Source organism: Nuphar pumila, chromosome 2 (genome assembly GCF_984573655.1).
Source record: "Nuphar pumila chromosome 2, dmNupPumi1.hap1.1, whole genome shotgun sequence".
NCBI classification, from domain to species: domain Eukaryota; kingdom Viridiplantae; phylum Streptophyta; class Magnoliopsida; order Nymphaeales; family Nymphaeaceae; genus Nuphar; species Nuphar pumila.
The window spans coordinates 120,165,923-120,181,478 of NC_143250.1; the positions used below are offsets into that span (position 1 = coordinate 120,165,923).

General features: G+C 36.7%; 1 protein-coding gene across 4 annotated transcripts in view; it reads right to left on the reverse strand.

The window, feature by feature from the left end:
- Nucleotides 1-5,749: 5,749 nt before the first annotated feature.
- The window catches only part of LOC149846940 (uncharacterized), a 71,764-nt gene continuing 61,957 nt past the window's right edge, over nucleotides 5,750-15,556 (reverse strand). For 3 of the 4 annotated variants that reach the window (XM_089996671.1, XM_089996672.1, XM_089996670.1), the window contains 2 exons: nucleotides 7,168-7,247; nucleotides 5,750-6,315 (listed from right to left, as the gene is read on the reverse strand). In XM_089996671.1, coding sequence (XP_089852797.1) covers nucleotides 6,207-6,315; nucleotides 7,168-7,247 — 189 coding nt within the window. In that variant the 3' untranslated portion in view covers nucleotides 5,750-6,206. The remainder of the gene's footprint in view (nucleotides 6,316-7,167; nucleotides 7,248-15,556) is intronic. The other variant, XR_016430329.1, reaches the window with a different exon arrangement.

Here is a 15,556-nt window from a genome sequence, read left to right on the forward strand (position 1 = left end):
CTGCTAAATCCTTTATTTTCAAAAAAAAGAAAGGGGTATGGTTTTACCAGGTATGGTCCAGGTCTGATTCATGTAGTTTTTATCAGATCCAAGTATGGTTTTTGTTATAGTGGACCCTATATCATACCTTATATTGGATCCGGCCGTTAGCAGGCCAGGGCCGCCCGATGCCCACACCTAATTACATATGTATGATCCCGATTCGGGCCAGCCCGTTGGAAAAACCCTGGCCCATTGCCTGCCTGTTAGCGCATGGGCCTAATCGGGCTGAGCCGAGCTTATTATATAATATACAATATATATTATATATTATATTATATATATATAATATAATGTATATTACTTATATAATTTATTATATTATATATATAATGTATTATATATATTATGTTATAATATATATACTATGTTATAACTCCGCCTGTGTATAACTGTTTAGTTATACACTGCCGGTCCCAAGCCCGGATAAAGGAGGAGGGTTGCGATAGGCCAGTGACAGCCAGCATAAAAACTTAGTCATACCCTATGAATATTGAGTGCAGCTGAGATGTGTACGCTTAGATGGATGTGTGGAAATACAATAAAAGATAAGATTCAGAACGAGGAGACACGTAAGAAGGTAGGCGTTGCATCTCTTGAAAATAAGATGAGAGAGAATCGTTTACGGTGGTTTGGACATATTCGGTGAAGGCCTAATGATGCTCCAGTTAGAAGAATGAAGAAATGAGAAAATATATTAGTTAAAAGAGGTCGGAGTAAGCCTAAGAAGACTTAGATGGAGATGATAGGAAAGGATATGAATGCTTTGAACCTCACAAAGGGCATGGCATTGGATAGAAATGATTGGAGGAGAAGGATTCATGTGGAAGACCCAGAATGATTTTCTTTTTTGGTTCATATCGCCGACCCCAATTGTTTTGGGATGAAGGCGTAGTAGTTGTTGTTGTATGTGTCGGTCCATGGCCCAGCCCATGTCGGCCTGCTTTGGGCCGGGCAATGGCCCAGTTCAGGCCGAGTCAGAGCTGGCCGGGCCAGCCCGCAGGCTGCTAGTGCCCACCTCTAGATGTAATCTACATGTTTGCTTTTATAAGGACGGTCTCTTGCATCATTCAATTGTGATTAGGGGTGTCAATGGGTGAGGTTTGGTTTGGAACCCGACCCAAACCTAATTTCTGAATCGGTACTTTTTCATTATAAGATGACACGTATCATTAAAAATAAAAAACAATATTTAAATGTTAAAAAGGTTTAACTTTAATAAAAATATTTAAAAATTACCAATTGAATCAACCTTGAATAGGCTCCTTTTGAATAGCCTTTGGGCCAATTCGACCTGAATGGCCGATTCAGGTGGATACTGACGACATTGGAGTTTTTCTTTTAGAACCTGACGTTAATTTCCTCAAAATTTTTGAGCTTAGCTTGTTTTTCATTTTTTTTCTTCTTTTTTTATGGAAAAGAATATTCAATTAAATAATAGGAGAACTTACAAGGCATCAAAAGTTGGGCAGATGTCAAGCAACAGAGAATGAAAGAGGGATGCATCATGGCCTATCTCATTTTTATTTCATTCAAAAAAGTTTCTCATTTTTCATCATTTTCTGACCAAACCTCAGGCTCAAGCATTTGTGGATTATACCAATTCTCACATTTTTGGCATTTTATTGGTCAACATTTTGTCCTCAAAAAATTCTCGAGCCTCATATGCTCCATTGAAGATCAAGGTCATATTCATAACTTTTCATCTTAAAAAGCAAGAGGCTCAGATAGTTGGCTAAGGTTTGTAGCAGGCATCTTTTGTGTGATCTTGCTTCATTAGTTTCAAACATGATCTTCACCTTACATTTGCACAAATAGCTTTCTTTCATGCCCCTATCAAACTGGTGCTCTAGCACTAAAAAGGTGCACAACCCAACAGAAGTGAAATTGAAATTCTAAATGAGAACTCTAAAAAATTGGCATGAAAGGAGGACCTCAAGACGTACTTAGTCTACAATTATAATCTTTAGCTTGTTGGCTCTTTACAAATGGGATGAGTGAGCGCCATCTAATGTAATCATCATCTCATCCTTAGTGATATCTCTTTGCTTAGAATCTTTGTTGTAATTTTTTGCATCTTGAGAGTTAATTCATAATTTTATTTTTCTTTTAAAAAAATAATTTTCCATCCTCACGATTGCTCGCTCCACTTCTTGTTTCAAAACTTCAGGAAAAACTCCTTGACAAATCGGGGCAACCGGAACACCTAACCAAGAGTGGGGTTTGTTCACAGTGCCTTAGATCCCTCTTTTCACAATGGTGCTTACCAAAAGCACTTTGATAAAAAAAAAATTAAAAATCTTGACATTATGGTTAGGCTACCTTCCACGCACAAGAAAATAACTGCTTTCACCAAGGCAATCCAAACGTGGAACAGTATAAAATTCCAGGTTTGCCAAGGTGGAGGAAAGAAAAGTTAAGCTTCCATGTGTAGAGGAAAAGCCAAATGGGTGCATGTGATGTTGGTGGGTAGGGTATCAACGGCTCTCATTTGGTTCGAACCCAAGTAGAATCAGACTCAGACCTTATTTGAGATGTTGGTACAGGGTTCAGACTTGGGTCCAGTCAAACCTATCATAAGAGAAACCATACCTGAAACTTATAAGAATTATATGAACTAGACCCAGACCTGAAACTACCTGGTAAAATAATATTTTTATCTTTTTACATTAAAAATTTGTGGATCTTAGTCAAAACTCGGGTTAAGCTGGATCTGGATGAAATTTCACAAACCATACCCAGCTCCATATATTAATCGGACTATTCGAGTTCTACCCGGATTATAATCGGACCTTTTTATTTATCACTAAACCCTGACCCTATAGGATTCAGTACGGGTCAGGTCCAAATCAAATCCGATCCATTGACACCTATTGGACGGAACCCGGGAAAAGAAAAAAATCACACAAAATTGCTTTGGAAAACGAGAAATTGCAGTGAAAAGAAACACCTGAGAAAGTGGCCCATGTGGGGCCCACAGATGCTTTGGTATAATGCGGTTTGGTTGCTAATTTCCTATGGTTCAAACGCTTTCTTCCGTCCTTATTGCGAGAAGTTTACAGGCTGTGGAAATCCCAATAATATTGCAAGAAATTCAGATTTTTTATTTGTTCCTGACATATTGCAATAAGATCGTGGCTTTTAAGTAAGTTTTTTTATTTTTATTTTTATTTTTATGTACACATGTTCTTATAATTCTCAAGTATAGAATACACCAAAATTGTTTTGGTTTTTTCCAAAAAGCAAAATTTTCAAACTTATTGCACACTTTTTTTTTGCCATCAAAATCTTGAGGACTTAATTTGTGACTAGAACTTTTCACAACAAAAAAATCAGAAACCAATAGGGAATTTTTTTTGAAACAGGTCAACTGATGTCCTCATGTTGGGTCCCACACTTTCTACAATGGTGTTGGTGGACACAATGAATGGTGACGATTCCATAAACATCAATAACCGATGATCTTGGCAGATCATTGGAACCGTTCTCAGCAAAAATGCTAGTCGAAAAGAAATCTGGCTAGAGGAGCTGAACCTTATGTCACACTGACACGGCATTTTGAGTACGTGTCATGGGTGACATGAGTCAAACATGCTATGGCACGCTGATATGACCCTGAGACATACAAGCACTATTTTTTAATTTTGTTAATAGTTTTTAGTGTTTCTAATAATATTCAATGAGAACATTTTTTACATTAAATAATAAATAAATATTAATTAAAAATTAAGAATCTATCTCCTTGTGTCCTATTTAAAAAAAAAAACTCATGAGCTGAACTCGAGTCTCGTGATCCTTGTCACATTGGGCTGAATGAAGTAGATGGATAGTGGAGGGGTCTCCGATCAAATCCTATGGAGACTATGCCTAGCTTGCTTTATTCAAGCAACAAAAAAAATCTAGCAAGGGCTCCTTATAGTGTTTTTTTTTTTTTGGAAAGGCAAGCTGGGGTTAGGCAGATCCCTACCAGTTACTATTCAACATACCACTGGAGTTTGAACCTGCAATGTCCCCCTACAAGGAGACGTGCACCGACAGCTCTTACCAACCACGCAGAGCCCCGGTGGGTAAAGAGCTCCTTATAATTACAATGCCATTCTTAAATAGATTAAAAAAAAAAAAAACAGGTTAGGCACTAGGCAGACCCCCACCAGTTATTATTCAACGTTCCACTAGGGTTTGAACCTGCAACGTCCCAACCAGAAGGAAAACCACACGGAGCCCCGTTGGTATCATTCTTAAATAGTTGTCTCCCCATAATGAAGGATTTTTGGCTTGGCCTCACCCACTTGGACCAGCACTCTTCTGCCTTATTTATTAAAAAAGAAACTTCGTGGGCTTTAACCCTCTATGATGCCAGACAGCACACTACCAACTCTCCACCATTAACCACCGCACATTATAGTCTTTTTTATATTTACCACCTTTAGGAACAGAGACCTAGCCGCGCTAGCTCTGCCTGCTATACTTAGAATCACTGTCCTGACAGCATAAAACTCCCTGGGCTTACTCCTTGCTCCCAGGGAGTACACCTTATGGTCCTTTGCTCGTTGATAAAACATGAAATCAAGTTCACCTTGATAATGCACACGCTCGAAGCCATGGATGGCTCATAGTCCTAAACCATCTGAAACACTTTTAAAGAAAATAGTTACACGTGTTCACTTAATTATAACCAATCATCATTACTTGCTAAAAACCATGTTTTTGAGATGGAAAGCCGTTTTTGGAAGCACCCTCCAGATTGGATCCTTGATCCTAACTGTTTATAGTGCATTTCTTGACAATATTTATCTTTGTTTTTGCCCGGCCAGGATCTGCCTAATCCCAGCTGGTTAATAAAAAATGTTTTGACAACAAATGAAAACTGTTTCAATTTCAATACAAGGCTCCCAAACAAAGCCTTGGAAGCATTCTTGTGTCTAGTATCCAAGCATGTCTCAGGAAAAAACGGATGGAATAGAACACCATTTAAGATTGATACAATTAGAAAAGGAAGATGGAGCAAGGACAAGTCAAAGCCCACCAAAACAATTCCAACTGAAAAACAAAAGAATAAATATCATGTTGCAGAAATTTTATGAGAGAGAGAGAGGAAGGGTCACATGATAGCCTCCTTGCATCTCGTCACCATTCATTTAGGTTGCGCTTACAGCCGGTTATGTTTAGAGAGATCACCCAACTTCTCATCGAATCTGACACTCATGTGCTAGATGAATCAAAACGGTAAAGTGCAAATTAGATGCTTGCGATATCTCTGTCATTGCTCGTCAGTCTCAATATGACTTTTCCACGGGATATCTTCACTCTAAAATTAGTTTTGGGGAGAAATTTTTAACCTGAGATTACGATCAGACTCCCAACTGTTTGCCTCATAAATTAGCACAACACGTGTCATAATGAAAAGGGAAAAAAAACCAAAAAGAAAAAGAAAGCAGGATTTTTTTTAATCTATAACCAGAAGAAACCACACCCAGCATGAAGACCTGGTTGCACTGGCTCAGCCAGACATACCTATGGTGGTTGTGCCGCAGCATAAAACTCCAAGGCTAGGAGCCCTGCTCCTGGGGCCAAGATGGATATGGAAAGAGTCACAAGGACGGATATGTTTGCATTCGTAGATGCTCACACCAGAAACTTACAAAAATAGATGTGTTGGCTAAATATTATACAATGCTCAACAAGACAAAACAGAAGTAATAGTCAAATATAGAAAGATGCGTCAGAAGGCAACCAAATTTCTTCTCAAACAAATACATACACAATTTTTTAACAATCAGCAATTGTAGGCAACCAAAAAGTTCCCTAGCTTAGATGTCTTTGATGCTTTATTTGCTGTCATAGTACCATGTTGCACAACCAAGATGCCTATATGTTAAGATTATAGGAACAGAAGCATGAAAAGCAAGAGAGGCAACCAATCCTTCTCCTTCCCTACCTTCAGATCTGGAATGCATGAAATCTTCCTGGAAAAGAATGAACCTTCCTGGTTACAAAAAATACACCCTGGTGAAGGAATATCGCATGTTCAGCTTTCATGATTGGTTCCACCTTTATGGCTTTATGTTTTTCATCTTCATCTTGAGTTGTTTTGCACCAGGCTGTAGCTTCAAATAATGCACTCGGTAAGATCAGATGTGAGCAAGAACTTCACAAGGATGGAAGTGTCAGCTACCTGCCCCTATATCATTTTTATTCTGCTCTAGTGATGGGGGCAGTAGGATGGCCAGCCTCTGTTTGAATCTATCGATGCGTTGAAGCCTTTCCTCTCGCAATCTGCAAATAAATAAATAAAATAAGCCAACAAGGACACAGGTTTGCCTGGCCTGACAAACTCATCATGAGAACAAGAGCAAGTTAGGAGATTAGCTCAACCAGAATAACACAAGTTTCTATCAGACATGAAACAGACAATCAATTCTCATTTGAGACCTACAGTACACAACAAAATGAGTGTAGACTGACTTCTATCAAATGGACTCATACAATTATGAAGCTCCTGAAGTGTAAAATTCAAATTTTACTATTTAATATTTTAAAAGCTGTCACATAGGTGCGGGTGCGGCGATGCGGCACTTTACAAAACTTGGGTGCGGGAGGGTATATATATATATATATATATATATATATATATATATATATATATATATATATATATATATATATATATAATTTTTAACAGTTAACAGCAGTAACACTAATTTTTAACAGTATTTTTTTTAAGTCCAGATTTGGACATTTATGACCCTGGGTGCGTTGACCGCACCAGGTGCTGCACCCGCACCCGAGTCGCGTAGTGTCGACGCGGGTGCAGCACCCTGCTGGCCGAATCCCGGTGACATAGTTTGAAAGGCTACAAGGTTTTTTACCAAATCTATTGTGGTCAATTCATAAATTTATAGATCAGGATCTTAAAATCATGCAGATATCAGGATCATGAATTAGAGGGTAATTTTCCTTCCTAAAGATTGCGAGTACATATAAATAGGTTCCTTGAAACAAAGCACCCATCAAAATGCTACAAAGCCGAGCAAAATGAAGAAAAACAATCCTAACCCTTGAAACAATGCCAGGGTTTGTGCAAACAATTAAAAGAATTAATGAACCTTGGATGTACGAAAATCATACCGTGCCCTAACTCTTTTAGCACGCTTTATATGCATCTCCAGTATCTCACGTGTAGATAAATTATCAACAGAACCTTCTGCCTGTAAAATGCAGATAAGCATGTTAAGAAATAAGAGATTCATGACAAAATGATTATTTGAAACAAATTTCTGGATTCTTAAAGAAATACAGATCACCATATTCTTTAAAATGGGGTCATTATAATTTAATAAAATCTCTGTGGGAGCAGAAAAGAGGGTCAAATTTAGCATGGCTATTATATGAGACTTGTATTCAGAAATCCTCATTCTCCAAGAGAAGCTATTCATTGAAGCTGAAGTATCTAAAACTCCAATACTTGACCAGCATCATACCAATAATCATATTATAGTAAACAAAATTTTGCTCTCCAAACTTATTAAATGAACAAGTTTGAAATTTGAATATACAAGGGAATATAAAGCAACTCAAAATAGTAGATAGTGAAGTACAACTTAGCCACTTATCCCTTGACAACAGGAACAAGATCCACAACAGCCTTGGACTCGCACTAACATTATGACTGATACCACAATTACAGGTAAGGAAAAAGTCATCAACTTTACTGCAAGAATTATAAAGTAATCCAAATCCAATTACAAAGTATCCTAAATATGAGGTATAGTGTTGTTCTTATCGTCTGCAAGCAACTTCCTGTAATGATCATATATTTTTGCAAATAGGCAGGAACCACAAGAATTTTAGCATGATGCCGACTCTTTCACAAAAATTAATACACCATATCCATGTTGGCATACCTCCCTATTGGATATGACTTAATTTCCCAAAGTTTGCCTTCAATATGTAATTCTTTATGGTGGTGAACCCCAAACAAGGATCTTCAATGGGTTGGAAACTAGGCTAGGTTCCAGGCGGACAGCCAAATTATATGTAAGATGCAGACAAGGAATTCTCTGAAGAAGAAGACGCAGAATCGAAAGCTTCCGCAAGACCCTCCCCAACTTTATGACAGCATAATTGATATTATTAGCATAAATATACCACAATATATTCACGTCTACATATTTCCAATAGCGTATTGCTTCCTGTAAAAGTATGAAGAGCATGTTAAAGTGTTTCAGATAATCATTTCCATCTTGTTCTTTCCTTTCCTTTTTTTTTCCATTTCCAACAGATTCTTAAACATTCCTTGTCCCTGTTATCATCGCAAAATTTTTCCCCTCCATCTGCGAGAGAGAGAGAAACGATTCTGCGAGTCACCGCCTGTCGGTACGAGGTTCAACCGTTCCTGACGCCTTTACCAGGGATAATTAAACCAAAGATCAAATGTGTGTTTTAACTTGACTCAAATATATAAATCATGTTCTATTTTCCTAGAATGCACAGAGAATCAGGCATGTGTTATGAAATTTTGAAAAGATGCAAGTTTGAAAAATATGATGTTTGCTTTGAAAAATTGAGATGTACTTGGAAAATGACTGGAAAAGTGCTTCAAAAGAGAATTCCTGGGAAAATCTTTGAATTTCATTGAAAATCAAAAATTGCATTGGAAAATGAATCTTGAATGAAAAATGGATTCTCTAGAAAACTTGAACTTTGAGAAAATCGATTTTGAGATTTGGATTGCTTTTCTGAGGAAATCGATTTCTAAAGTGGATTTGAAAATTCTGAGAAAATCAAGAAGTTTATTAGAAAATGACTTTTGCTTGGAAAATAGGTTCTAAGAAGAATCAGATCTCTAAGAAAATCGATTTTTGAACTTTAAAAATAATATTGAGAATGTCAAAACATTGGAAAATCATGATTTGAACTTGAGAAATACTTTGAAATGTCATTTGAAAACTCAGAGTTTTTGAGAAAATCAATTTCTGAGAAAGACTTGAAAAATTTTGAGAAAATTGATTTATCTGAAATAGAATCGGAAAATGAGTTTGAAAATGATGCAAATTGAATGAATGAATGAATTTGAAAGATAATTCATTGAGGAATTGGGAAAATCCTTTTAAAATTTTGAAAAATGCAGTGCATTTTTGAAGTTAGCCTAAGAGTGTAGGCTGAATGTGGCTAATACGAAGATCACAAATCTGGGTTTCCTTCATATACTGACTATGGCCATAAATACGAATTTCACCGAGTTTGTGAACTCCCTAAGAGCTTGTGCACGTGTCATTTGTGTCAACCATAGTGAATTTGGAAAAATGTGCATGAATGATACATCAGATATTGAAATTACAAAAGCAAACTATATGCAATGCATCTTATTCTAAACAGAAAATATAACTCTTATTCCAAATATTACATCTTGATATTACATTGAATTAAATAATAAATAAAATAGCTAAGTCTTCTTCTTGAATGTTCCTGCAAAACTAGAAAACATGTTAGCACAAAAATGTAGGTTTATCTGGATTTATTCAAAAATATTGAAAATTATCGGATATTATTCAGATATAAACCCAATTCATACCCCCTTTGATATAAACATGAGAAATAAGTAATCAAATTCGAAAATAAACTTAAAAATTCGAAATTGAAGTAAAAATGACCAAAATACACCTAATGACCTTGAAATCAGGGTTTTCTAAAAGAATTTTTGTAAAATTTAGAAATTTGAAAATCAAATGAAATAAAATAAAACACAATATGATGATATGCATGAAAATTTAGAAAGTTGAAGATTGGAATTTCGAAATTGAGGTCAAAATGACCAAAATGCCCCTGATAACAAGACTATAGCCTTGAAACCAGGGTTTTCTGAAATAAATTTTGCAAAAAGTTAAAATGTGAAATGCAAATGATATTGAAATTAACCCTAATATGATACTATATGCTTATTCGCATGATAAAAACCCTAAAATGGCAAAAATATCACAAAATATCAAATTTAACTTGATTTTCACCTTTGAATTTAAATATTAACTAACACACAAGGCAAATGAGCTTGGAATTAGCTCAAATTTGGTATGGACACCTAGACTAACCCTAAAAACAGAATGGAACTCGAAAATCTATTTTTTTATTATGGAAATTAACTAAAAATCCTAAAAATCAAGATTTTGCCTAAAACTCTAAATCTAAACTGAATTTAGGGTACTAAACTACCATACAAATCTTCCAAATTTTATGGGATGACAGAGGACAGTTAGGCAAAGATTTTTGCCTTTTACAGGTTTTGGTTTTGACCTATGGTCGGAGCTTGATAGCTTTGGCAAGTCGAATCGGAATCCGGTGACTCTAGGACTTAGGGCAGACTGACAGGTTTCGGGAAAAAATATGGGAAAAATAGCAAACAGTAGAGAAAATGATTGAAATTTTGGAGAATGTCCCTGACAAATAGAGGAAAAATTTCTCTTTTGACTGTATTGGGATTTGAGCTATGGTTTGAAAAGGAGCAGAGGATTATCAGAGATCTAAATCTTTGTAATTCTCAGACACTGGAATTTGACAGACAGGGAGTTTAATTCCGTGAAAAATACCTAGGATGCTCCTAAAATTCTCAAATTTTAGGGAATGACAGAGGGAATAATGAGGAACAATTCCTCTGTTGAAAGTTTTGACATCCGACCTACAGACTGAAGCATCATAGCGAATTAGGGTCGGTCTAGACCCTGACAAGAAGAAATCGAGATTTTCACAGGGGTCTGGAAAATTTGATTTTTAACAGAGACCAAACCTCATTGGAAAATTCTGGGAAAATACTAGAAAATAATAGGTTCTAACAAGGATCCACTGTTTTTTTTAGGAAGATTCGAATCGTCCATCTGGGAGATCTCAGGTGTTTTTGTCTGCTAAAAGGAATTCTGGAATTTCCAGGGGGTTCAAAACCCGATTCGACTTTGGATTTTTTTAATGGAGTTTAAGAAATCAAATCATGTTGGGTTTTTTTACACAGAATCATGGATAAACAAACTAACCATCATAAAAAAAATTGGATTTATATAAGAAAAATCATGCATGAAACAACGATCGGACTTTGCATACAATCAAAACCTAACTAGTTAGACATACATTATGACACTAATGAAATGAAAATGGCAAGATAAACTAAATACTAGACCTAAGATATGCATCTAACATGAAAAGAAACTAAAAGAACTCAGTGGATAGGGAGATACAGATCACATTTTTTTTTATGATTACGAAGGGAGGGGATTCGATCCATGGATCGGACGAATCCTCTTCCTTTAATCACTCTGTTTCATGATGGATCATGAAACAACTCTTTTAGCTATATGAATCCAACCTCAAAACGTATTCACATGGTATACATAAACCGATGATAATAATGATAAAACAAGCATAACATAATTCCTTTTTTTTACCTTGGAAAGGGGAAAACTCCACTTGAATCGGCTGAGGATGTGCTGCAGCAATGGGTGCTTGGAACCAAGGTTGAAGGAGCTTTAGTAGGTGATAAGGCGTTGGAGCAAAGGGTGTTGCACCAGATGGAGATGATGTTTGGATGTTGCTAAGTGGAAGAAGACGTTGGAGGTGGCGCTATTTGGAGTTGCTGCTGAAGATGGCGGTGAAGGCTGGACCTGCTGGGCTGATGGAGGTTGCCTTGGTGGAGATGGCCGGAATGGGGAGGAGAGCTGAGAGTAGTTGTTGTGATAATGGTGGCTGCAGCTACGAGGGAACTGGTGGTTGAAGCCACTAAGGGACCAAGGGAGGGAGGGGGGGCTGGAAGGAGAGCAAGAGAGGGTTCAACGTATGTGCTTCTTAGGGAAATGGAAAGGAGATGAGGGTCTTAAGGGGGCTGGAACAAAGAAAGGAGAAAGAAAGAAAGGAGGGAAAAGAAGAAGGAAACAAAAGAGAGGGAAGAAGGAAAGAAAGAAAATGAAAGAAGAAGGAGAAGAGAAAGGAGGAAAAGGAGAAGAAAGGAGGAAAGTGGGGGTCGACCAAGGAGAGAGGGAAGGAAGGAAGGAAGAAAGAAAAAGAAAAAAAGGAAGAAGAAAAGAAGGAAAAGAAGAAGAGAAAGAAGGAGAAAGGAAGAAAAGGAAAGGAGGAAGAGGGGGTCGACTCCCTTGTGGGTCCCACCTATAAAAAAAATGAAATAACAATAAGTAAAAAAAATGGTAAGACAAAAGGAAAATATAGCAAAAGAAAATGTTTTATAGGTTTTTTTATTAAAAGAAGATACAAGTAGATAAGTCATCTCAGAGTGGACTCAATTTCCAAATTTGAAATTCATTTTGAGGATTATAGGGGTAGAATAGTCTTTTCAGAAAAGATTTTTGACGAAATGAGCTATTTTTGGCAGTTTTTGAAATGATCTCCGAATTTGAAGTTCTGCACCCTATTGCGAAGCAAATCCAGTTTAGAATTTGAAAATTTGAGTTTGAAAGGAATCCAGATTGTTTTTCTCGAGAAAATATTTTGAAATTTAGAATCATGTGGATAAAAATGTCAATTTTGGAAACCAAGGGTTTGAAATTAATTTCTGAAAACTTTTAAAACTCAATCTGGATTGGAATTTATAAAACTGGAGTTCTGGATCTCGAAAATGAAATGAAATGTGATGAAATGTTCTGAAATAATAGAAAATGATGAGAAATGATATGAAATGCCATGCGAAGTGCTAACCCTGAATGAAGAAATTTGGTTATTGAACCCCGATTGACACTTGTACCAGTTCAAAAAGTGATAATTTTGACAGAATTGGGCGAAATGGTTCAAGAAATGGTTTTGGTCTCTACCGAGCCAGAGTGATACTGAAAATTAGGGTTTGAACTAATTTGAACAAAAATGAACTGGATTGAGCTGGGCTTTAGAGTTTCAAAACTCGACTGGACTGACAAGACACCGACTCAACTGAACTCCCAGACTGAATTGTCAAGAAAAGCTTCCGAAATAGTGAGAAATGGTCATCAGAATGAAGTGAATTGCGGACCAGAGTTGGGTTTGAGCTGGGTCAAAGATCAGTAATACTGAGATGAACTAAAATTGAAGCTCAAACACTAGCTCAATTGGTTGGACTCAGCTCAATTCCAGCTGAAATGGGCTCCTGGACACTTGAAAATGGTTTTGAACTGAAACTGGAGCACTTGAACTCCTGGTGAACTCAAGCTAGACTCAGTGGAATAGAATTGACTGGGAATGACTGACTCGGAGACAATTGGTTTGGATTTGAGTGAGAAATGAGCTCATTTTTTAAGAAATGATCCCATTTTGGCAGGAATGGTTAGAAATAAACATGGCATGCTCACTGTGAGCTCAGATGAGCTTGAAATGACTAATATTCTAACTGTTCTGAACTAACCAATGAGCTTGGTTGACTCTGACTGACTGGGGGTCTGGGATGACCTAGGGGTAAAATGGTAATTTTCCTAATGAAAGTGTGTAAAATGGTAGTTTTCTGACACAAACTTGGGGTTGGACTCCTATACTGACCTACTATGGTTGGCATTGCACGAGGGGGATTGTCTGAGAATGGATGAGAAAAAATTGGGGTGTTTACAGTCCCACAACTTAATTTCATGGGTCGCAGCACTTCTTCAGTATCAAATACATTTCTGGGCTTTAAAACTATGAGAGGATCCAAGTCAAACTTTGTTTAAAGGCACAAACATGATATGCAGATCCGAATATGCCAATTTCACTGCCACATAATATTCCTTGAAGAAGAATATATATGAAACATTATCTCTGGACACAGTTAAAATGAGTTGACATGATGACTCACCCAAGTCGATGGAGAGCTCTCCAACCCAGTTGGATTACCCAGTTCACATGCATGCAATGTCCTATTTCCTTTTCATTTTAAATCTAGTTGTATACGGTTGACATCGTGAGGATATAGTATTTTAATGGTCGTATTTGTGCATGACCTCATGATCTCATTCTCACTGCAATTTTCATTAAAGTATGCTACATGAATTCCTTTGCTAATGTCCAATGTCTATTGCTTCAGTTTTGTGATATTGTTGACATGTTGAGTATTCCATTTGCTCAACCAGTATCACAAGTTCCCAAGCTCTCTCTCTCTCTCTCTCTCGTGCTTACATATATGTTATTTTTTATATTTTAACGTCATATATTTTCCACCAATTTACAGAATTTTTTTTCTTTATACAATAAGCCCAAACTCAGCTTACATATGCAGTTAGAAATCTTATATTTTAGTGTCAGACATTTTCTATCAATATACAGAATTTTTCTGTTTATATGATATTTTTCTTATTTTGCATGAAGTAAAAGTTAACAAGACCCAGATGAGTCACCTGGTTAACCTGGCAACAAACAAGTTTCGAGTCCCTGGGTTTAGAGAATCTACAAAACATTAATGTGCAACTTGCAATTTCGCATTGGATTGCTTTAGATATTTTTAAACCTTAATTGCTGAGTAAAGATCTAGGAACACATTTGCTTGCAACTTGTGATTTGAAATCATATAATCCCGGTCGAAGGCCATATAAGGAGAAGATTTTCTCTCTCTACTTGCATTTGCCTCATTTCAATTGCCGAGCATTCTCACTTGGGTTCTGCCATAGCCAATTCATCCCAAATGGGAGACAAGAGACCATAAAAATCTCTTACACTTTCATCTCGTTGTTTGGTAGTACGTACTTTATCTTAGAGATAATATGACTGATCCATGTCCTTTAGAATGAAAGTGCTCTTTAAAAACACTCACACATCTCATGCTCTCTTGAATTTGATAATATTGGTAGCGATCTTGAACTCTATGGTATTCATGAACTATGAGAGTATTTGAACATTGTTAGCCTCTCAATCTTCCATTCTTTCTTGATATTCTTGTAAAGCTGTCTCTTTTTCTTCTTAAAAAAGAGCTTTGATTTAATCTTCTTCTCTTCTTATTAGCTTTAGGTGGGGTTCAGTAATGGTTTCACTAACAAAACCCACAATTTTTTTTCTTTGATGTGGTTTTTCATGGCAGTAACCCACATCCAATAGTTGCTTTCATTAAGCTTGTAGAAGATGACGGAAGAAGATTCTCTTTTGTCCATGATGACAATCACGGTGAGGAAAAAGACTTGAAGATCACCACCACAAGGAGAGCACGATCAAGATGACTTTCAAACACAAGAGACCTAGGCTCTGATACCATGAAATGAAACAAGGTGTGCACAAACACAATGCCACTAAAGGGCTACAAATGTGCACAAACACAAAAAGGGTCACTAATGGATCAATTACAATCTCACAAAAGAGATAATCACCAAACACAAAACACAATAACAACAACAACTATGCCTTCATCCCAAAACAATTGGGGTCGGCGATATGAACCAAAAAAGAAAATCATTCTGGGTCTTCCACATGAATCCTTCTCCTCCAATCATTTCTATCCAATGGCATGTCCTCGGTGAGGTTCAAAGCATTCATATCCTTTCCTATCATCTCCATACAAAAAAACACAATGTAAAAATAATATGTATTGAATCATAAA